This window comes from Falco peregrinus, chromosome 2, assembly GCF_023634155.1.
Source record: "Falco peregrinus isolate bFalPer1 chromosome 2, bFalPer1.pri, whole genome shotgun sequence".
NCBI lineage: Eukaryota > Metazoa > Chordata > Aves > Falconiformes > Falconidae > Falco > Falco peregrinus.
The window spans coordinates 17500859-17525212 of NC_073722.1; the positions used below are offsets into that span (position 1 = coordinate 17500859).

Sequence of the window (24354 nt, forward strand, 5' to 3'; positions counted from 1 at the left end):
TGACAGACCAGCAGAATTTCAACTCCAACAGGCATGAATTAGTTTCCAGGCAAAGAAGCAGAGATAAAAGGGGAAGGGATTTAAAGAATTTCTCATGGGGTTTTGTCAAAGTTTTATTTTCTGCTTGGTCTACAGAGACAGGGCTCGGTTGTTATTTTAGCGCCTCTTTTTTATTTTTTTTAATTAACAATAAACTTCACAGTTGGCCATATAAAACATGATAACTTCTCATACATTTCTCATTGTATCTCATCTAATCACATCCACAATATCTATCACTTTTTGGGATAAGCAGAGTAGAATCTAGCAAAACTGTAACCTTAAAAAAAATGTTAAACCATCATCTAAAATAACTGTATTTTCAGCATTTGCATTGCAGCTTTTACCATTCACACACCTTATTTCATTTTACTTTGACCTCTTTTCCAATCATGTCAGCACAATATGCAAAGCATCCTCTTTAGCAATACATGATACTGGCAGAATGGGAAACTGAGGCCTGATGTGCTGACTTTACCACATACACCACTGGAAATGCCTCTGGTCTTATGCTGGTGCATCCACTCCACTATTTCTGATCTGAAAACCTCCCAGAAAGTATTCCAGTTCAGGAAGTGCATTTTATGGAATAATGATATGGGAAGAAAAAAAAGACAGATTAAACTCATTAACACTGAATCATTAATACTGAACCATTACGAAAGCAAAAGCCACATAGCATCTGTTGCAGGCAGACACCACTTGGAGAGGCTTTCACACTCAGACTGGCTTGCTCTGTACTGTCGCTATCAGACAGCGCAGCCATGGCAACAGCTTCTAAATAGTTAATTCTTAATTGTTATACCAGACTCTCCAACTGATCTTGTTTTTTACATTTTTTATTTAGAGCTTTGCTCTTCATTTCCCTACCTTCTTGCTTTTCACCAGCTTACACACATCATGTACGGCACACTGAAAAAAACACTGAAAAGTTTAGCAAGGACCGGCATCATCTGTGCTTTACCTTCCCCCGGGCCCACAACGTGACCACCTCGGCTGATCCCTTAGTTCAGCTCTTCTGGGGCCAGCCGATGCAGCAGAAACTATTGCACCCTTTGGCTCCCCTCCCCACAGAAGACTAAATATGTCCTTCCCACACAATGGCTGAGCTCCACTGGCCCAGAGCCTGTGAACACTGAATGGTCTTTCTCATTCAATTACTTCAGCAGAATTACACCAGCCCACTACCCCCCGCCTCATCCCATGGAAGCCTAGGAGATTGTTTCCTTTAGTTTTACCAAGACCCATAGAGCATCACCTTCCTTCATTGAAGCTTACAGCAAAACACACTTGCTGAGAGAGTCCATATACATCACAGGAAAAGCAGCAAGATTTTGCAAGGCTCAAGGATTTCCAGTTCAGCAGTGGCTAACCAAGAAGGAGCACCTCTTCTACTGCCACGGTACTGTTTCTTCTTTATTTTTAATGAAAACCTTAGAATGCTTTGTATCTAACCCTCTGCAAATTCTTTTTTCACTTACTGTAAAATAGCTGAAGCTTTCATAGAGTATTGTTGTTTGTTTTAAGGATAAATCATTTCAGGTGTTTATGTCTAGAACAGAAGAAATGTTCTTTAGAAGAGAAAACACTGTACGGTTATTGTGTTGAAGATGATGACCTTTATCTTACCACTGGGACCATTATTTTTCCTGTGATCCTGCAAAACAATAAAACATTATACAATTGCCAACAAGAGTCAAGCAAAACACATAACTCTTGCAGAAGCATACAATCATCCGGCTGAAACCCATGGCACAGCCTGATTGCCCAACACTTCTCACAACCTCCTGTAACATCAGTTCAGGAACCTTAATCCAACAGACAAGGCCACAACAAGTAAATTCATCCTGACAGAAACTGTGGCTGGTCTTGGAGGAACCTTTCATTAAGGTGTTGGTAGAACTAGCAAAAACCTGTAGCAAGTAGGACATCTATGAAGGAGATGCAGATTCTGAGAGACAACAAAACCCATCAAATGATATCAAATAGAGAAAATAATTTTGGCCACTGAAGAGGTCTCATTTTGACCCTTCCCAAATTAAATCAAAGCAGCTCTTTTTGGCTTGAACTGCACTTAAACTAGAACTGGACAGGGCTCTGAAACCTAAACCTCCAGATCTCAACAAGTAAAAAATAAAATCAAATGGTAGTAGTATAACAGTTCAAACAATTACATTAAGATAATTTGAATTATTTATTTAAAAACTGCTTTAACGTGTCCTGAAATACTGGTGTGGTGGTTGGTTGTTGGGTTTGTTTTTTTTTTTGGGGGGGGGGTTGTGCATCCAGCCATCAAGGACTTAAGGCCAATGGCTTTTGCAGCTGTACAATTGGTAGCATCACAGGGATCAACTCTCATCAGCGGTTATTTACTGGTACAGAATGAGTGGAAAAGTTTTATGCTTTGGTATTTTTCTATTACAATCTCTTTTACTCAGATCTCTGCCTCAGACTCTGCCTTTCATTTTTATATATGTGCACACATGAACTAGGTTATACACATATATAACACATATACAGAAACACTTTCAACAAAGTCTTTTGAAACACACCTAGACATAAGAATGTGCTGTACCAGTTGCAATTTAAGAATATCATGTGTACATCTTGGTTATAGAAAGAACAGACACTGCACAGAGAATTCTGTTTCCATGCTCATGAATTTCCCCTTGTACAGAAAACTCCATCCACTCAGAGTTCTAGAGCTGTGATCATCACCTGGCTACAAGAACTACATCTTTACCGCATTTATCAGTGAAGATGTGGGCATCAACACTTCTTGCTAACAAGCCTGACACAGCACCAAGCAGAGACCTCTTCCAATAATTACAAGACATCTGATTTTATTGCAGTTCAAAAGTTTCAAAGGGGTGATTTAAAAAAAAAAAAAATCACATTACATGATTTTTCAGTGATACTTTGGGAATATGTGAAAGCTCAACTCTGAAATTTCTCTGTAATTTTAATAATTATGAAAATCATGTCTTAAAACATTTCACTTTGCAGTTTTACAAAAGCTTATTACCCAAGTCTCATCTTCATGAAATGAGCATTCGTGCCCACGCTACACAATGAGAAACTGAGTTCCAAAGTTGACCCTTTGTCTTCCCAGATCTCTTTTCTAAATGCCAGACAACATCCATGCTCATTAGCAATGGCAGGAGATTGGGCAACTGCATCTTCTAGAGTTAGGTCCAATGACAAAAGCCTGTGCAGTTTTCTGCCAATGCCAGAGCTGAAAGTAGGTCAGTCTGTGTCGTTTCTTTTGTTAAACATGAGGCATTTGTCACCTTCAGCCACAGCCTTTGCAAGCTCATAATTTCTGGATGGCATTTCAAAAAGCAAGAGAATCTGCTAGGTCTCAGCTGCATGAGGTTTTCTATTTCAGTGGCTGACAACAATACTGAATCAGAAAAAAAATACAGAGAGAACAGGAAAGACTGCACTTGGCATCTCATCTGTTTTTGAAATTCTCTGATTTTCAGTTAAAGATGCAGACTTCCTGCTATAAGCAATGAGAAGCAGTGAACCCGGGTGAAGTTCCTGGGTGACTGAGCTGGACTGGTGTACAAAATGCATGTGGTACAGCATTAGCTGAGAAGGACAGGCAAGACTAGCTGGCATGCCAGATGCCATTACTTCAAGCTCTCTAGACAAAAATAATGTCATTGATCAGTATTTCGAGTGAATGCTGACACAATTTTAATGACAGCCCTTGTGCAGTCTTCCTGTTGAGGGTAAGCTCACAGTCCCTCTGATCCTCAAGAGCACATCGCTTGATTTTCAGCAAAGATACCAGCAACTGCAGAACCACAAGGAGCGAAATAACTGCTGAGCAGCAGTCTCCACAACTGAAGGTCTCGAGCAGTCATCTCAGCTAAAAAAACTTGAACTGTTGAGTCATAACCTTTGGGTTGCCAAACAGAAGACACACAGTCATGAGCCTCTAAATGGCACTGGGTTTTTAAAAGTACTTCTCTTAAGTAGAAACTGACATTCAACTTGTAATCCATTTTTCCAGCTCTCCTTACTGGAGGGGGGGAAAGTGTTAGTGTCTGCAAGTTCAGCAAGCCAAGCAGATGGGTAAGCATTCGGTTTTTAAAACCTACTGATGTATCAGAGGTTTCAGTTACCTCACCATACACTTCTGTAAGTCCGATCACAGGCTGGAACTGACGATCGCCATGCTCAGCAGGCCCCTGGATGGATACAGAGATGCCAAGGAAGGGCTGTTGCCTGCAGCCTATACTCAGAGAGGCAACTCCTCTTCATAAAGCAACTTGGCTCAAGTCCCGGCAGAGGCTTTCACAAGCTGGATGTACTTCAACTGCGCAGCAGCTGCAGGATCCTACCTTGGAGCTGACTAACACTGCCCGCTGCATCTGTGTTCAGTAAGACCAAGTGCACCAAAGCACCCTTAGCTCCACCTCAGCTCAGTAGCTGTCCCCTGAAAAAGGGTCATTCAGGGTCTGTTTACTCAGAGCAATTATCACATCCACACCAAGAAAAGCAACTCCCCCACCCCCATTTTAAGTTGAGCTACCTGTATCCTGCTGGGAACCCACTGCAATGGAATAAATAACTTGCCTCTTCCAAGTTTCAAGCAAAATGTATTTTTTCCAAGCATGAAAAAGGAGTGGAGGACATCTGCATTGATGCTGGCTGGACGCCAGGTGCCCAAAGCTGCTCTATCACTCCCCTCATCAGCTGGGCAGGGGAGAGCAAATAGAATGAAATGTTCATGGGTTGAGATAGGAACAGGGAGAGGTCACTCAGCAAGTACTGCCATGCGCAAAACAGACTTGACTTGGGGAAATTAGTTTAATTTATTACCAATCAAATCAGAGTAGGATAATGAGAAATAAAACTAAATCTTAAAAACACCTCACCCCCCACCTTCTTCCTAGGCTTAACTTTTTACTTCCAATTTTTTCTACCTCCTCACCCACAGCAGCACAGGGGGACAGGGAATGGGGGTGTTGGCCAGTTCATCACACATTATTTCTGCCACTCCTTCCTTCTCAGGGGGAGGGCTCCTCAATACCCTTCCCCACCTCTGGCATGGGGTACCTCCCATGGGAGACAGTCCTCCACAAACTTCTCCAACGTAAGACCTTCCCACAGGCTGCAGTTCTTCACACACTGCTCCAGCGTGGGTCCCTGCCATGGGGTGCAGTCCTTCAGGAGCAGACTGCTCCAGTGTGGGTCCCTCATGGGGTCACAAGTCCTGCCAGCAAACCTGCTCCAGCCTGGGCTCCTCTCTTCACAAATCCTCCCAGGAGCCTGCTCCAGCACAGGCTGCCCAGGGGATCACAGCCTCCTTCAGGCATCCACCCGCTCTGACACGGGGCCCTCCCCAGGCTGCAGGTGGGTATCTGCCCCACCATGGACCTCCACGGGCTGAGGGGCACAGCCTGCCTCACCATGGGCTTCACCATGGGCTGCAGGGGAATCTCTGCTCCAATGCCTGGACACCTCCTGCCTCAATGGCCTTGGGGTCTGCAGAGTTGCTGCTCTTACACACTCTCCTTCCCCTCTTCTCTGGCTGAAGTTGCCTTTGTTTCCCACCCCCCCTCCATCCCCTTCTAAAATATGTTATCCCAGAGGCGCTACCGCTGCTGCTGACCGGCTCAGCCTTGGCCAGCGGTGGGTCCATCTTGGAGCCGGCTGGCATTGATTCCGTTGGACATGGGGGAAGCTTCCAGCAGCTTCTCACAGAAGCCACCCCTGTAGCTCCCCTGCTACAAAAACCTTGCCACACAAACCCAACGCACCTAGTTAGCATTGCTTTCTTAATACCCCAAGCTGAAGTATTGTTAAATTCCTCATTTCTTGGTCAAAACCAACGATATTCAAGAAATTTCATATTCATCCTTTGGCTAAGTTTTCCTACAGATTTTCCTGCGGAGTATAGTGACTACATTTCTCTAGAGGGATGTCTGCTTGCTTTTAAAAATAGCTTCTTGTGTAATAGTTCTTTGCTGACAGTTCTATTAATCTTAGATGTTACAAAAAGCTTGGGTTTAGAAATTCTGTTCTGTAGGACACATTAGGAAATTAAAGCAAGAACACAATGTCTTCACATTTTCAGTGCAAGAAAAGTGAATGCCACAATGCAGATCTGTGCATTGCATGACAATTAGCTAATGCTTAATTTCTTCCATCACCATCGTCTTAATTGCCATGTATTACATACAACCCACAAGAGCTTTCTCATCTGTGCACCTGCTCAGGCTGTCTATTCTATTACTCCAGCAAAAATGACTTTTCCTTTCTAACGCTGAAAGACTATGAGCAAATACAAAAATCCCACTGCCATAAGCCACAACCTTTGCAGCAAGAAGGGCTGCAGGCTTGCAGGAAGAGTTCCTTGTGGTTTTTTCCCCTCTCACTAAGAGCTTTACCCTTCAAGCTGCAAATCCCTTGGCTCCTGCTCCAGCAAACCACCTGAAAACCCTTCACATGAATTACGTGCAGCAAGCAAAAAGGTTCTCCTGGATTCTGGCAAAAGGTCTTGGCATATTGCGCAACCAAGCCCCCAGAGCCTAACCAAACATGGAGTGACACCAACAGAAACACTCCTTTCACCCCTGGAGGACACAGTTCATTGTACAAAGATATTTTTTTTTTCCTCCTTGTTGAAGTGGCTGTTGTGATTGACCTTGCAGCTTTTATCTGCCATCCCAAATTCCCCTACTGCTCTCCCTTCACGAGCACCACCAGCACTGAAAAAATAAATTGGTTTACTGTAGCTACTGAACTTGCCTGGCAGTTTCCAGCCACCAGTTGCAAATGGGACTGGCATCACAGGCAGGAGACACAGAATCACACGGTTAACTGAGAGCAATCAGGTCCACTAAGAGGCATCACCTAAATCTCAAATCTCATTGCTCTGAAAACAGTGGGAGGAAACACTTACTGCATAGGAATTAGTATTGCTGCCATATCCAGAAAGGCAAATCCCAGGAATTAACACTGGCAATACTTGCACATGCATTACAGTTTAAGAGTGTGTTTTGAAATGGTACTTAATGTTTGGAATAGATTATCCTACTGGAGGAAGTACTGTAAAACCTTGCAACTCATTTGGACTATCATGACTAGAAAAAAAATGAGACTATGTCCATTCCCAATAATCACAGACATGCTTCTTATGGACCACTGCGGGCTAGTTACTAAGAGGAATAATACAAAAGCCCTGACCTGCCACCTTAACTCAAAGATTTATTCCAACCACTTTTTCTTTATTTGGACAAAGGTGGCAAAGGCAACTTTTCAGTCAGTGACAGACACAAGTTAGCAAAATATAATTATAAATACAATACAACACACAGAGCTTTTCATTTATAGCTCTTTAACTAGCTTACCAAAACAAATATGACAAATGAGGTTTTTAGAAATTCAGTTAAGTAACATGCGCAGAGCTGTGTCGTTCACCAGAAGCAAAGAGAAACAGAAATCAAGACTACCTGACATTCAAATTCTTCTTTCCTCCGGCACTTGCCAGGCTTTCAAAAGCACAGTATATAGTTTTTAGGGCTACACATGAAATCAGATTATGCCTCTGAGTTTCTGGCAAGTCGCCTGCATGACCCTCAGTCTAGCAAAACTTGCCTTGATCTGAAGTGGCTGCACTTACACAGTCCAGTAAGGCATCTTGCTTATGCTCATTAATGGCTTTTGTTTTATTCTGTCTTTCCCTCTGAAAACATCTTAACTAAATTCCAAAGAGATAATAATAATTTGGGGGCTACATCAGTTAACTGCAAGAAAAATCATTTGCATACTAGATATGCCCCACTAACGACGCATTTTGCTCTTCATTAACTAAAAGATATTGACATTAAATAATGTATAACACAGGGATCTTCCAAAGTGTACACTTCAGATCTAAGCATAGCAGTAGCCAGTATGCTTTTGCAAGCTTCTACATCAAAAGAAAAAAAAATAGGAAAAAAAAATATCCATGTAATGCTCAAAAGTCCTTCCTTCTTGCTTCACCATTTTGGCCCCCATAAACACAAGCTCCCTAGAGTTTTCTTTTTGGGGTTTTGAGTTCCTTCCCCACCCCAGGAAAAAACATCTGGGTGAACAACATTTTAAAACTATACATTGAGCCTCATGTGACTGAATATGGTTGACCTAACTGGCTGAAATCACTGCTGGTTTCCTCATATGCCAAGGAATTCAACCAGCAAAAGACATGATGTCCTTCAACTAAGAACACAGCAATACACGTTTCATTAGGAAACAGGGAAACAACGAAAAAGGATGTGTTATGCAGAAAGTGAAAAAATTTTAAAGGGCAAGGGGGGGTGAAGACCAAGACAACAATTTCCAAGGAAGAACAGCCAGCAGAATGAGAAGCGAAACAGAAGCACAGTAAAAATCCTACTGAATTTGCATGAATACAGAAAAAAGAACAGAAAGAAATTATAAAGCGTAAGAAAGCATACAGTAAAAAAGAGGGGAGAGGAAACAAACAATATAACTCGTTTATTTTTGCTTTCCTCTGTGATACAGCTACAGGCATAGAAACTCCCAGTTCACAGGCACTGCAAAAGTAAGAAAATTTGCTGATGACATCTGAGGTAAAAATGAGTTGCCTGTCTTTCACTCACATGAGGACATTAGCACAGACTGAAGAAATTTGTAATGCATTGCATATGCTTCCAGTGATCCATCTTGCACACTACTGCACAGCAGAGTTGGAATTGTTGCTTCCCAGGCAGGACAGCACCCATCCATCAAGCAGCGTGGACAGCATTTCTAGGCTTTCAGACCTTCTGAGCAGAACTTCACCACTTAATTCTTGTTGCTACAGCCACAAGGGAGAGCAGCCAGAAGACATCTTGGCCATAGAGATGCCACAAACAGGCATTGTAAAAAATGTCTCTTTGTATTTATTTCTGAGACAAAGTAGTATGTCAGAAGAGTGGATAAAGATTTACAGGGCTGAACCTATATACATTAATAACTGCCTTTCAGTAACACCACTGGAGTTTGTGAACACAGCATATAATTCAAGTCCTGTAAAACAACTGAGACCAAAACGTCCTCTAGATAAGCTGGTCTAACACCTGAGTTTACATACAACAGGACACTGCATGGAAGTTCTATGAATCTTCATGCTAAGCAAGTTACAGCAGCCTCTACCTGTCTTCTATCAGACCATTATACCCAAATCCTAACTTTATTTCTTTTCATGTTGCTTGCAGAAAGGAAACCTCTAAACCCTACCCACTGTACCATTAACTACTGTCCTCTACGAGATCAGAAAACCATGAAGGCTGTAGCTCTCTTCATTTGTCTCATAGGATCAGCTTTTGCTATTCCAGTAAGTCCTCCTCATGCTATTACTACTGAGCACTTAGTTCCCATTCTGTGAATTCTCTGTGCTGTCCCATTGACCTGTACAAGAATTTTATTTACATGCACATATTGAATGTATTTGTCTATTCTAGACCCATTCTTTACACTACAAACTCGGAATCCATGGACAGAAACCTCCAGAAAAGGTACTCTTCCTGTTCTTTAAACATTAAGAAGCAACATATATTATTCATCTCAAATATATAAAACACATTAGCACATATAGAGTGGTTGGCAAATGGATTTAGGTAAAAAAAAAAAAAAAAAAAAAAAGTAGGCAGCCCGACCTCAAGAATCAGTACCAAGCATCTCATGCCTCATGTATTACATAGCTAGAAACAGAACAGGATGAAACCTAAAGCTCACAACAGAAGTTTCACTTACTTGAAAAAAATTGAATGAAACCCCACGTATAATCATTACACCCATATTCAAACAAACAATAAGCTCCACTGAGAGCTGAACTTGTGGTTATCACTGCTCCAGTAAACAAGGAGGACGCAATCCTCAATTTGTCACTCCAAGTGACCATATGCAGTCTCAAGCACGTAAGACTTTTAGCCACCACGTGTTTCATTATTTGCAATACAGAGCATTGCTACGGCTCATCTTGAAAAAGTACACTGTGGCTGACAAGCCAGATACACAGCCCTCATGGTAATCCCACAGATGACCTCAGCAGCCCTATGCCATATATGCACGCTAATGATAGAGCTCACAGTTTTACATTCATGGTTGTCCCAAATTAAAATTCCTTTTTATTGCACCATTCTGCTGAGCATTTGTGGCTCAGACACAATGGACCTTGGCTCCAAGCCAACAAATGTTTTGGAACAACTAAATTCAGAGCATGCTCTGTAGTAAGAAATGCAAAATCCCAACTCTTATGCTAGTCTTTTTTTTTTAAGTTATGAATTATATCCCACTATGCAGCTTTCCAAATGCACTTCATGTCAATCTGGATGGCGCTTCGCATTATGAAAACCAAAAAATTAACTTTTCTTAATGAAGTATCCAGCAGAACAAATTATATTATAAACACTAGTCTGCAGCCTACAACTGTCTCCCAGAAACAACTCATACAGAAGATACTTGCAACGAAACAAACCATTGCAATACCTGAAAAATCATCAGTTCCAAGTGAATATGCAACAATTATCAAAAGCCGGTTGTCCCCTAATAATAACTAATGACAGCTACAATGGCTGAAATTTAACATCATGTTAAGAGACCCAAGTATCTTGATGAGCAACTGAGTTCTAAAAGTTTCTTTTATCCTGGGACAAAGGTATAACAGAAAGCAGCACCTGAAAGCCACATCCAGACACATCTGTGCACTGAGGTTGCGGCACATAATGAGGCTCTCTGTCAAGATGTGAGCCACATCTTTCCCAAACTACTGCTTCAAACACCCATAATAGACAATGACTGTTTAGCCTTATGCTTTCTAACTCTACAGAACTAGAAGCCCTTCACAGAAGACTGTGTTTTGCTTAAACTTACAGACATATAACACACTGTATACAGCAGTGCCCCAAACAACATGGAATAAAACCCCTGCTCCTGAAACCTAATTTTCAAATGTTTTAATATCAGCTTGAGATGCTTGGTAACACCTAGATCACTTTTGATAAGGTCTTCAAGAAATGTGCATTTAAACTGTAAAAGCTCTTCACTAAATTTCTGTTAGATTTCAGCAAACATACAATCTTTCCCTGAAAAAGTTAAGAGTTGGAAATGATAGTGAATATATTGCCTTGTACTTTTCCTGCACCAGCAAGTACGCTAGGCAAAAGACAAAACTAAAAAAATCAAATACCACCTTGACATTAGGAAATAGATTACAGCTGATCTGCCAAGAACCAAACTAATATTTCTAATCCTGCCATTTTTAAATTTTTCTTTTTAATTTGTGTAACTTTTTGTTAGTGGAGCGTTTGTTTCCAAGCCGTCATGACTTTGCCCACACTAAAGGAAACGCTGTTCCAGCAACTTGGGCACTGAGAAGTTTTTTCATAAATAACCCCCCCTAAAGCTTTAAGGAAAATCAACATCAGGTGCTATATTGTAGTAAGCAATAAGGAATACTGAATATCCATAGGCGGTGTTCAGAAATACGCCAGATGTTGCTGCTATTGGAAGTGCCTGTACTCACCCAGCAGCTGCTGTGATACTAACAGCAATAAAAAGTCAATTGCTACAGCAAGAGCTAACAATCATTTTAATACCTGCTTTCTCCTCGAGCATTTGAACCTTTTCCACTGAAGTTAGTAGTTTTGCTGTTGGTTTGACAGCACGCAAAAAAAGAAAAAAGCCACTCAAACACCTGCTTATGAGCTTACGATACTGTACTTGCCACCAAATACAATAGTTCCTGATTAATTCAGCGAGGAAGCAATGATGTATCAGACAAAGTAGATGATTATGAAATAGTTAAGATGCAGTGCATTCAGAAATTACTACACACCACCTTGTGAAAGGTGCTCTCTCTCACCCTGCTCCTCTTTTCACAGGCCTCGCATTTATCTATGTAGGAAGATGAGTATCACATCCCCCTTCTTGTAATACAAGGCAAAAATAACGTTCCATTGACTTCAAATAAATTCTAAGATTTATTAACCCACCTGTTAATTTTTTAATTTTTAAGACTGAAGATATTCACCCCGAAGCCCCAAAGGAAGACAACACAGGGTATGTAGACAAGGGTGATTTGCTGCCCAGTCACAAAAACCTAAACCCAGAGGGGTCAGTACCACATGCTGAGCACAGGGACGAGCCCCAGACCACTAGAAAACAAGGAAGAACCGGTAGCGAGCATCAAGTGAAAAACAGTCTAAAAAGCATCAATTTCCTTGCGCTGCACAACAAACCAGTTTTGGCTTCTGATAACCAGGACAGTGACTCTGGAAGCAGTGGCAGAGAACAGTCCAGCTCTGAGCACTACCAGTTCAGGAGGCACGAGAAACACAGCAATACAGCCAGTCGACACGTTTTAGGCAACACAGAAAATCCAGTGGATGCTCTCAGTCTTGACCATGAGCACAACACGTGGAAATACAATAAAAATACAGTTGGCCTAGCTGAAAAAAACAGTGAAAGTGATGAAGAAGGTGTGATAGAAGAGGATGAGGAATGGGGTGAAGAAACTGATTACAGAGATACGAAGCACAAAGGCCACCAGACAAATCAAGGTGACAAATACAAAAGACAGCAAAATGAAAACAGTATGCAATCTGATGAAATGTTGAGAGATTCCAGTCAACCAATCCGGATAACCAAAAGACATGGTGAGAAATTTGACCTAGAGGCAGAAGAGAGGGAAAACAGCCAGAAGAAATCCTATAAAGGAGAAACCTCCCTCTCTCGAAGAACCCATAATGAAGATCAGGATGACAAATGGCAAAGCCAAGAGAAGACCGACAACATTCAAGTAAACTATCAGAGTGATCACAACACAGTGGTGAAGAGACGAGATATGGTGGACAGTAATGCTGCTGATGATGATCATGACAGTGGTGATGTTGATGGTGAGGACTATCTCAGCAACACCTGGAAACAATCAGCCTATCAGGAAGAGGAGGGAATCCAGAGTAATGACCAGGAGAACACCAGCACTGAGCACAAAGGGGAAGGAACCACCGAAGATGACACTGCAGTTTATATAAAGACTGAGGATTACCAACATGTCAAGATTAAAGACCTTATTCACTCTGAACAAGATGACTACTATCATGAGCCACCTAACTCTGACAGTGAGCAACAACTGGAAACGACTAGCTCTGTTCAGAGCATGAAAATGGAAAGTGAGAATAAGGTAAATTCTCTTTAAAATACAGTTAGAATACTACAAAAAGCAGGGGGAATGACATAAGTCCCAAATTTAAATTCACGATGATTGAAAGGACATTTTGGAGAAAAACGGGTATAATATTTTGTTAATACACAGAAGTCTCATCTCCCCTTTTCTCACCATTCATCTGGTTCATGCTGCATCACTCCACATACAACATTTAGATGAATCGTGCTCACTTCCTTTTTGGTACAACTCATATTAAGAGCTCCAGCTCCAATGGGCTGTGTAACAAAACATACAAATAAATATGGACACATAGGTGCAAAACCTGGAACCCAGTCTCAAGCCAACTAGGAAAACCTGTTCGCTTCTCTTTCCCAAAGATTTTTAAACACTGCCATACAAAAGTAAACGGCTTAGAAAGGCAGGGCTAGAGTCCCCAGATTAATTACTATCCTAGTGGCAAGGGCACTCCCACACAAAATGAAGGATGTGGGCTTTGTCCCTTCAGCAAAGGAGGATGTTGCACCCAGATCTCACATAGCCCTGTGAGCCATTAGATAACCAGCGGGTGTTCTTCAAAAGAAAGGACTGAGTTTTCATATGCCTGTTAAATAAGGACCTGTAATATTAGAAAAAGATAGGAGGCATCAATTTGAAAGAGGGCAGGCACCTCCCCACAGCACCAAAGAAGGGTCGAAACTGAAGACTTATCCTTCCTTTCTCCTTCTTCACGTGTTCGGCCTGGCAGCTCATGGTGATGCTGCTCCCAGGCAGTATTAAGAGGCAATTCATGCTCACTGACTGGAGGGCCCCAGTACAAACTAAGACTTGAAGCACCAGTTCTGCCAACCTCAAGGTACTACGGTGCTGTATGTCAAGTACTACAGAACTTCCAGGTGCTCAGACCTTACTGAGTTCCTGTCTCTTTCTCCATCTCCTACTTCCCTCCCCCCTCCTGCCCCAAATGACGGAGTGCCTTAATACTACCAGAGGCTTTATGCATTTCTCACACATTCTGCACAGCAACCTCGTTCTGCTGCAAGCAAACTGCGCCTCAGTCAGCTCTGTATTTGTACCTGAAAAAATTTTGTCCAAGTACTTTTTTTCTTCCCAAGACTTACCACAATGTCTCTGTGACTCTACAGGTTAAGACTACAGGCAGTTCTGACAGTGAGATGGAAAGTGCAAGCAACAGGAGCGAGAAGGCTCTCTTGGGTAAGCCACAAACAAGCAAAGCCATCATGTAACTGCTAGCTCTCGGCAGCTGGAGAATCTGCTGGTCTGCATTTCTTTTCTGCCTGTGGCAGCACACAATTTCACATGACTGAACTCTGCTTGTGCATAATCCTGTATTACAGTTATGTTCCCAGAAAATCCCTTCCATACACCCTTGGATTTACTCATTTGTTTGTGGAAAAGAGTTGTAGACAGTGCACAAATTTTTGTGTCAGTTATACTGGAATAGGAATTATCTTGCATTGAAACAGTTCAGTTTCAGAACAGTAGCCTGAATTTAGGACAAGTGCCAGTGCTGGATTTAGCAAGGACAGAAAGGATATGTTTCAAAGGAAGCTGGAAGTGAATGTCAGGCCTTACAGAAGAAACAGCTTTTTCTGAGAAATTTATTTCCCCATCCAACTCAAACCTGGGACTGCTAGATGTCTCACAAAATTTCTCATTTAAAGTTGGCTGGCTTTATTGAATACAAGATCCAGCTGCATTCTAACAAACTTACAGAAAGTATTTGACTTATTGGTGAACACTGGACTGTATTTTGCTTTGACTGTCAGTAGTACCTGACAAACACTTGGCATCCTGTCATCTCCTCTAACGGTCTCTCCTTCTTGCTATGATTGCTAGACCCATGTAGGAACTTCCACTGCAAAAGAGGTAAAGTCTGCCATGTGGACAAACAAGGGAAACCCAGCTGTATTTGCCAAGATCCTGCTGCTTGCCCTTCTACCAAAGACTATGAGCATGTAAGTCTTTCATTCAGTGCACAGCGTGGAAGAAAGCCAGCTAAAATGTTTACAAGATAACACATTCCCCTGCTAAACTTTAGACTAATTCTACCCTAAAAAGCATGCAGTTGGGTGATTCCAGCAATTGTAAAAGTAAGTGTAAAGTACCCAAACTCACTGGCTATAGCTTGAGAATAGTATGAACACATGTAGCTACGTAGTACCTAAAGTGATTTGCTTCACTTAGAGATTGTAGCTTCTCCCTGTCACTAAAAGTTCTATTTAACCATTTGATGTTTTAAAGCATGTACTGAATACAGTACATATATAGTGTAGTAATCCTGTACCATCTCAGAAACTGTATCACTGCCATACAAAAATAAATTCAAGCGTCTTGAAACTAGGTATGTAGTAGACAACAAATCCTTATGTAGGCATATAACTACAACTTTCAATACTTCTGATCACATGTTCCCTCTGGGTATTCACAACTGTCACACCATAAGTGATTGACACTTTTACTATTGTAATGTCTGTATGAGTGACCAGAATTTCTCTCAACACAGTGGTGGTGGGGGTGGTTTTGTTTTTCACTCCTCCTCTAGGTCTGTGGTACAGATAATAAGACTTACGATGGCACATGTCAACTCTTTGGCACCAAATGTCAACTTGAAGGGACAAAAATGGGACGCCAGCTGCACCTAGACTACATGGGCTCCTGCAAATGTAAGGCTTGTTTTTCTATGAAGAATTCACTTAGGTATAAAGAGCCAGTAGCATTAATCATCAACTAGCTCTAAGTTATTTGCTTTCTTCCTGTGCTCTCCCTCTTCTGCATCAATTATCTGCTAATTAAGACCTTAAAACCCTAAACATATCTAACAAGTCACTTCTATAATTAAGGGTATTAAGCATCTGGATCCTAAAGACATTCCTCCTGTGGTTACACCAGTTTGTTGCCAACCCTGTCTTCCCTGTGTACTGTCTTACATGCCCCCATTGCAATAGCATCTGAAGATGTTTTTTTAATACCTTGACCAGAAAACCAGCCTTTACAGCTAATTAATAAATGAAAGTGTCAAGTCTGAAAAAAAACAACACAACAAACCACCCAAAAAGCTACCTAGATGCCAAATGCAGAAGTCAGGGTCTAAAAAGCCAGAAGTTACTTTCAAGCTATTCAATTGTTGCATACCCTAGGAGGAAACTGCACTCTTAGCCAGAATATTGCTTTACTGTGGAGAACTCTGCTTTCAGCCTCACTGCACAGCCCTGCTCAGAAGTTGCACACATATATGAAGGTTGTGGCTTGCACAACCAGCTAAGCATGTGCACAAATGAATTGTAGATTTAATTGAACCTATTAGCTGCATTCCCAATTTTATGTATTAATAGCTCAATCGATGTTAAGCTTAACTAGTCTGCTAGTGAGAATCAAATCTAACATGGCTAAGAAAAGCTCAAATAGGGACTTAACAGATCATTTATTAACAAAAACTTTCCTATTTGGCACAGACATCCCCCACTGTACTGATTATGAAGTGGATCAGTTCCCACTCCGGATGAGAGACTGGCTCAAAAACATCCTTATGCAATATTATGAACGTGAGCTGGATACTTCTGGATTTCTAACTGAAAAGCAAAAGAATAAGGTCAGCAATCCTTTTCAAATAAGATCATGCAATTACATTGTTAGAGCTGGACTAACCATGTGAAAAGAAGTTATTCACATCTTATGAGTTCTTCCATTTCTATTGAGCATTCCCTTTCTGGTTAAGGCAATTTAGACTCAATTAGATTCACAAGTTGCAAAATACACTTACATGTCCCCTCACACTCATTTAAGCTGAGACACATTTCTGCTATGAATGTTCCTTCTATCCAAGCAAACGCAAGCCAAGTGTATTTGAAGTTAGTGTCTGCAGACAAGAGGCAGAAAAACAGAATCAGTGCACACCTAGATAAACATTGTTTGCTTGCAAAGACATGGAACAGCTTCTCCTCAGGGAAGTGCTTTGTGAGAAACCTCTTTGAAAGATCAACTAATACGTAGATAAGGATGATCCAATTCACACAGTCAATGCCATTTTTCAAAGGACTTGTGGAAACTAAGCAGCCATAGCATAAGATGGAAAGCATGAGTATGGATAACTAATTAAAAGACAGAAAAAGAGGGAACAGCCAGCCAAGAGCTCACTGTGAAGTTGCACGAGCTGAAAGGACATGTGCCATTTGGCTTTCATTAAGTGACAAAGTCTGCTGACAACACACAGGTAAGGTATTCAAAGGAAGGAAGGAAGGACAGACGGACAGACTTGCACTCACCATGAAGAAAACTGCCAAAGGCCTCATGAGACTGAGCAAATGGGTGGTCACACAGCAGGATTCGAGACAGAATTACAATACAGAGTTTAGGGGATCCTCATGGGGGCAGGGTATCCCTCCCTTGGACTGACCAAAAGTAGCTCCTCTTCTGTTCTTGACACACACCTTTTTTACTCGGTCATCGATACAAAAATACCTGAAAATGGACTCATCAGTTAAGGGTATAATTGGCACCTTTTAATCTAGCCACATGAACTGTCTACACCATGATATTCAAAGGTAATAGAATTACACAAGTCTGACACTGAGTTTTAAGAGAAAAGAGCTGCTTTCTATCAACCAGTAGACCTGCTGCATCACACTACATTGTCTTAAAATGGAGTAAGCATCTATTACCATTGGGTCTTTTTTTATTATTTTTTTTAAGAGAAGGATTTATCTCAGGTGATTTGGTGACAGTAGTTTGTTTTTGAAGATACAGATGCCATACTGCTTAAAAAGCCACAACTGTTAGAAAATTGTTCAAGTTAAACTAAGACCTGGGCTGCTCTAACTCTGGAGTAGAAGGTGCATGCAGTAGGTCACAACAGGTTTACACAAAATATGCTTGAGCACACCAAAGGCTACTTCCAGAGTCACCAAGAGGGACACTGACCTATCTGGAACATCTCATACTAAATGGTACGAATTAAATGATTTCTGAGATGGCTTATTCAGACCAAAAACTGAGTTGCTTGCCTCAGGATAGAAGATGAACAAATGTGATTAAAATTAGTTTCACCTCCTACCAACCTGAAGGTACTGTCCTGCTTAGTTGAGCCTGACTATTAAGCCACACAGATTTCACTTCTTTTCTAGTTACTACCAAAGCAGACATAGACAGCAACAAAAATCATCTGGACTACTTGAGGCAAGTTTTCCATGCTGCATATGGTCACAAACACTAAACCCAGTTTCCCCAGTAATATTGTATCACATTTCATTTCTCCAAACCATCTCCTTGCTAGATAGCTCTCTCCAGAACAGATCTTCATCCCTAAACAAAAAAATATCAATTTCTCTGTTGTGTCCAGGTCAAAAAAATCTATGAGAATGACAAGCGCCTCGTGGCTGGCAACCATGCAGTTGAGCTGCTCCTGCATGACTTTGAGAAAAACTATCACATGTATGTGTACCCTGTGCACTGGCAGTTTCATCAGCTTGATCACCACCCTGTTGACAGGTAAAAAAAAAATATATCTCTATATTTTGCAGGTTCAGTTCCAATTTTCTGTTTAAGCTCAGGCTGTTCTACTTTTCTAAACCACTTGAAGGGTTCTTTACATACAGAACCAGTCCCTCAGCTGATAGAAGCCATTATCTCCCTCTTTCTAAGGAGGCATTCACCTTTAACACAGAACTTCTCTCATTGTTTTGCTGGAGCCATGTCTCAGGTCAGAACCTGCTATCCTCTTGCCTTGCATAATCATCGTGTATTACACCTTAAAGCTCTACAGTGTCTTTAATAGCTATTCATGCCCTGACTCTGGAAGAAAAGAAGGCTCATGAGATCCTGTTACTTCTGAAACTAAAAGCAACAGGCTAAGTACGAAGGGCAGAGGCCTGTCAGCAATAATTCATTAGCGAGGTACCCATAGTTTTCAACTAGTACTACAGAAGTCTCTGAGTTTAAGCAGCAGATATGGTAAGTTGGCACCAGTGTCAGAGTTCAGAGGAAGCCCCCAGCCTCTGAAAAATGTGACTCAGATTTCAGGCTTCTGGTCATGACACTCAGTGGTGGGATCCATGTTTCAAGGCTGCAGGTCCTCAATACCTCGTGCTGATCACACCTACTGTCTTAAAGCATAGCTAAGTACCTTTGCAAGCTTGATCTCCTGAAGATTAATGGCAAAAATCCATAACTGATGAGTTGTGAGCAAGTCACAGTAATACTTGTTTTAGAAAAAAAAAAATAAAAATGTCTGTGAACAAATAACAGTTAAAACATTTTAGTTTACCAGGTAGTACATATCATCATAAAGACCTGGGGCAGATTCACTAAAGCAGAACTACAACAGAATCCACTGGGGCATCTGTCAAAGCCACCACTGTCATCTTCTAGCAGCTTTAGATCATCTTTGGTGCTCCTGATGATTTATTAATGAAATACAGCTCTACATACCTGTACTTTCTTTCAGATTATTAACACACTCTGAGCTTGCACCTTTGAGAGCCTCCCTTGTTCCCATGGAACACTGCATAACCCGTTTCTTCCAGGAGTGTGATGGAGACCAAGACAAACTCATTGCTTTGAAGGAATGGTGCCACTGCTTTGGGATTAAGGAAGGTAAACATAAAAGAACAAGCAGATGTACAGGACAAAGCATTCCTGTCAAAACTAGGCACATTCTCAGACCACAACATACAGGAAAGAAATTATAGCTAGAAGCTCACAGCTACTATGCACAGAGGCCAACAGTAACAAGAAGACTCAAAAGATGCAAGGTTCTGAATTGTTTTATAAAGATAGGAAAAAGTAATCTTTTCCATGAGGAAAAACTTGGGATGTAGTTTGTACTTAACATCAAATAATTCCTGTGTGGTGTCTCAGCCCATACGTTCTACACATCTGTCTCCCATGAAACGCTACTTTATCATTCAGTGCCAAAGGAAAGGCAAAGCAAGCTTGTACTTTTAAATCAGTGGTCAAAGCACATTGACTGAAAACGTATTTAAAGATCTCAAGTCAAGCAGGGGAAAAACCAGAGATCTCTCACTGATCAAGTGACTATGCTTACCTCTAGATTACTACATACAACACAAATGCTATCACGGTGTAGTTGCAGGTGAAACCATCTATTTTACCTCATTTGTCAGAGGTACCCACGCTCAGATGGTACCCACCAGACTGCATGCATCAGGAGGCTTAGGCATAGGCAGGGACAGTTTCTGAATCCTAAATGAGCCAGGCATATGTTTGGTTCAGCTCAACCCACATCAAGACTTCCCTGGGAAAGGGAAAAGCTAGGTAGTACTGTGCTGGTGATTCCTCTAGAAATAAGCAGCAGCTGAACAGAAGCTGTCATGACAGTCACTTGAAATTTTGCCTGACCACATTCAAAGTAAGGCTTTCTTTCGCAATCTTCCTTCTTCTGATCTAGCCCTAAGCGACAGCTGAACAATACTGACAGTCATTAAGCAAAGGTAGCAGTAGCAGAGGTTAATCCAGGTTTAGCCAAACCAAAGGCATTTGGCTAAGCATGCGGACTGAAGAAACGTGTTCAAAATCCTACTAGCAACTCCCTCACTTTAAGTGGAAGCTGATTCTGGTCAGAGGTCAGACGTGCAGAGTCTTCACTCCTCCCAGAATTTTTCCTGTTCTTCTGATGACAATTTACCAGTCACAAACCATGCGTGGAAGCAAGCTGCAAGGAGTTACCGTAATACACATATACTGCTGCTAATGATTGATTGTTCATCCAAAGAGGGGTTTAGGATCACTCATTTGTGAAGAGGGGCATGGAAGGGATTCTTGACTCACAAACAGATCAAGGAGACCTAGTACTAGAAACAAGAAACTACCTAGCCAACAGGGGTCTAAATGAATGGCTCCTGAATATGACAGCAGTAACCATGCTTGGTTTTTGTTAGGGACATCATTCACCTACATGAGCCCTCTGACTTGACAGCATCACATTCTTGACACTGATACAACATACAAATGTCTCTTTGGCATCAAATGTTAATAACATTTTCTTCTTTGTTGCAGAAGACATAAATGAAAATCTCCTATTCTGAGCCTGGCTGAACAGAATCCCAGTGCTGCACTAAAACTGGTGAAATATATGAATCCTGTTTATTTCTGTAATTAACAGCTTCATAGTTTTCAAGACAAAGGTGGCACAAGGTTCACCGCACTCCTGTCAAATAACACAAGTGCAGAAAAGTTCTGTTTATTAACAGCAGAAAAATTTAACTACTCCAAGTGGTTCATAGCTAAACAACCAGTGTTTTCCCCACATGTATCCATGACCTCTCTGAACCAATAAATAGTACTAACCTGATGACTAAGCTGTTCACAAAACTCTCCAGTAGTATTATAGGATGTGGATTTTACCACACACTGAAGAAAACTACCTTGAGATAGGACTTGTTTCCTTTATTTACTGTATTGTCAATTTAACATTCTGCATGGAAGGCTCAAATAAAAAGAAAGTCTACCTAGATAATATGGGGTTTGTCAGAACTTTGTCAAATAAAAGGCAACAGTTCAATGGAAATTTCATTATAGATTTAAGGAAGGAGAAGAAATCAGAGTGTAAATGATATACACCAGTGTTTAAACCATAATTCCTAAAATACATTAAAAAATCAGCACTTATCTGATACTTGGCCCCCACCTCTTGAAAAACAACAGTAATAGTACCAGTGCCACACAGCAGATTCCCGCTGACAAACTGTGTAATGAGCTAATTGTATGAGCATGGTGAGTGTGGATGTGTGTCAAAAGACTGATGAGCAACAGGTCCACCATCACAAGGAGCAGATAATATCATAGCTCCAACACCTCCTTGTTCTCCTTAGCAGGCACATTTTTCCCTCCTCCCACAGAAGCACCAAGTACTGCTACCATTTTTCCTGAGAAAAACACTATTTCTTTCACCACCTCCCAACTTTTGATTGCCTGAAGACAGGCATAATTTAGGCATTAAAAAAGGACAGAATGAGATTATTTCTGAATCTCACTAACCGTGATTTTAGAGCCAAGCACTTCACCAAAAATACTCCAGTCATGCTCTGCTGTAAGCAAGAAGCCCCAGATGCCATTACTACAAAGGAAGATCAGAAAACACCTTTCACCTGAACCATGACACCTTTCCAATGAAAAGAAAATGGAATTCAGAAATGCTGTTTTGGTAGCTCAGTGGAAATCTCCTTGCCCCTCACAAATTTGCTCTTGAACCAGCAAGGGCTGCTAATCCTAGTTCAACTCCGGCCTGATGCCCTAGGAGACAACTAATCAAGCTATGATTATTTCCAACACAGGAACTTTACACAAACAAAAGATTAATTCCCACCAAAACCAGTTTCACTGACGGCTTCTTCCTGCAAGCTTAACCTGCCACCCACCTCATGTTCTGTAACACCACAAGGCAGTGTATATAAATCAGCCAGGATTGCATGTACAAAAGCACATTCTCTGCGTTAATTCCACTTGAAAAAGATCCTTCCGCTGGGACTTCCAGTGTCTCGGGGAAGGTGTAACTTTAGCAGCATTTTTTCTGCCTGACTACAACCTATTGATTACTTGCTCTTTCTACAGCCAAGAGTCAGTCACCTTAAAACAATCAAATATAGTTCACACAAGCAGACCTCACAAGAGATTAACCTATTCTCCGCTGAGGCTAATACTCACCATTGCTCTGCTCAACCCAAGTACTAGAAAAAGGTACAGTGAAATTGAATTTATCAGGGCAAACAGGGAAGATTTTCTTTTAAACAGTCCAAGTTCTGCAGGGCAAACTGACCATCACCAAGATGATTACAGCCACGGATATATGAAGCACCTGATGTATTAAGGAGCACATCAACATCCCACCTGTTTTGAAATTCTCAGTGATGCTGCCACTTTCACTTTTCTACTGCAAGACACAGAAAAGGAGCATTTGCTAATGCATGCATAGATAAACGTCGCAGTCACAATACAAGAAAAATTTTCACCTGAGCTCTTGCAGTGCATGAGGGGGCAAGCACCACCAATATTTGATCTACAAATTATAAGAACAGTAAGGATGATAAATGAAAGCTAGTTTCCCCATCAGTACTTTAACTATATCGTTGTTACTATTCTAGCTTAACTTACAAATATTTTAATCCTTATTATTTCTTTCTGTGAAGTAGAAAAAGCTAAGTGATGATTTTGTTGGCCTTCTGTAGACTTAGTTGTTTCCATTTAGTTTTAATGAACCTAAATTAAACATCTGTTTAGTCATAAGTATTTTTCCCGCTCTATGAGGGAGAATCAAGAGTGAAATCACATTCCTACCAAGACTCAGGCATCCTCTGAGACACACACATTCACATATATACGCACATAGAGAGAGTACGCTCACAGATGCACTCATTGCTCATACTTAAACCACGGCACAATCTTATCCACTGTGCGCAGCTGGTTATAACATGAACAGGACTAAAATTATATGACCTACTGACTTTCCCTCTATTTCAGCTAAAACAACAGGTCACTGTTAAGCAAGAAGAAAAGCAGATGGGGACAGATGTTTTTAGACGGGTCCATTAAGGGATATCAAAGTCTAGGATCCAGCCGTAACTTCCAACCCTAACAGAAGGCTGACAACACATGGGCTATTCCAAGAAAAACATCAGCCTGCACTTCCCCTCTCTTCATTCTAAGTCAAAGCACCCACTGCTATAGACCTAACACCTGAACAGACAATCCTTCCCTCTGATCCATAACACCACCAAGTCCTCTGTAGATGAGGTCTGTCCTCAGGACCTAGAACTGTATCCGCCAGGGCGAGCATCCTCAACAGCTACATGCAACAGTCCTCGCAACAATAAATTCAACAGAAACAGCCTGCTCTCATCCATTTAGGTCTCATCTCCTACGAGACAGGACATTCAGCTCTTGGCAAGCATGATCTCCTCTATTAAATGTCATTTCTCTGAGTCACCGTGGGTAGAGCTTTCAAGACACCACAAAAAGGCTTAAAAACATGAAGAAGTTTAGCTAGATTTTGTTAGTTTAGGCTTATGAACAGACAGAAGGCCATAAATACCATAAATGAGCAGCACCACCTCTGTCCAGATTCCACCAACTGGCACAAAAGCAGTTAACTCACAAAACCTTTCCACCAAAAT

The 24354-nt window shown here is 41.3% G+C and overlaps 1 protein-coding gene across 2 annotated transcripts; it reads left to right on the plus strand.

Moving 5' to 3' along the window:
- Positions 1–1242: 1242 nt before the first annotated feature.
- SPARCL1 (SPARC like 1) lies at positions 1243–21701 on the plus strand. 2 transcript variants are annotated; one of them, XM_005230092.3, is made up of 11 exons: positions 1243–1441; positions 9258–9376; positions 9504–9557; positions 12059–13225; positions 14353–14422; positions 15068–15186; positions 15774–15894; positions 16684–16820; positions 18567–18715; positions 19671–19819; positions 21242–21701. In XM_005230092.3, exons 2-11 carry the CDS (start codon positions 9323–9325, stop codon positions 21268–21270), a joined length of 2049 nt encoding a protein of 682 aa, XP_005230149.2. In that variant the 5' UTR covers positions 1243–1441; positions 9258–9322; the 3' UTR covers positions 21271–21701. The 2 variants fall into 2 exon arrangements, with proteins under 2 accessions (XP_005230149.2, XP_027650833.2); XM_027795032.2 differs by lacking the exon at positions 9504–9557.
- The last annotated feature ends 2653 nt before the right edge of the window (positions 21702–24354 follow it).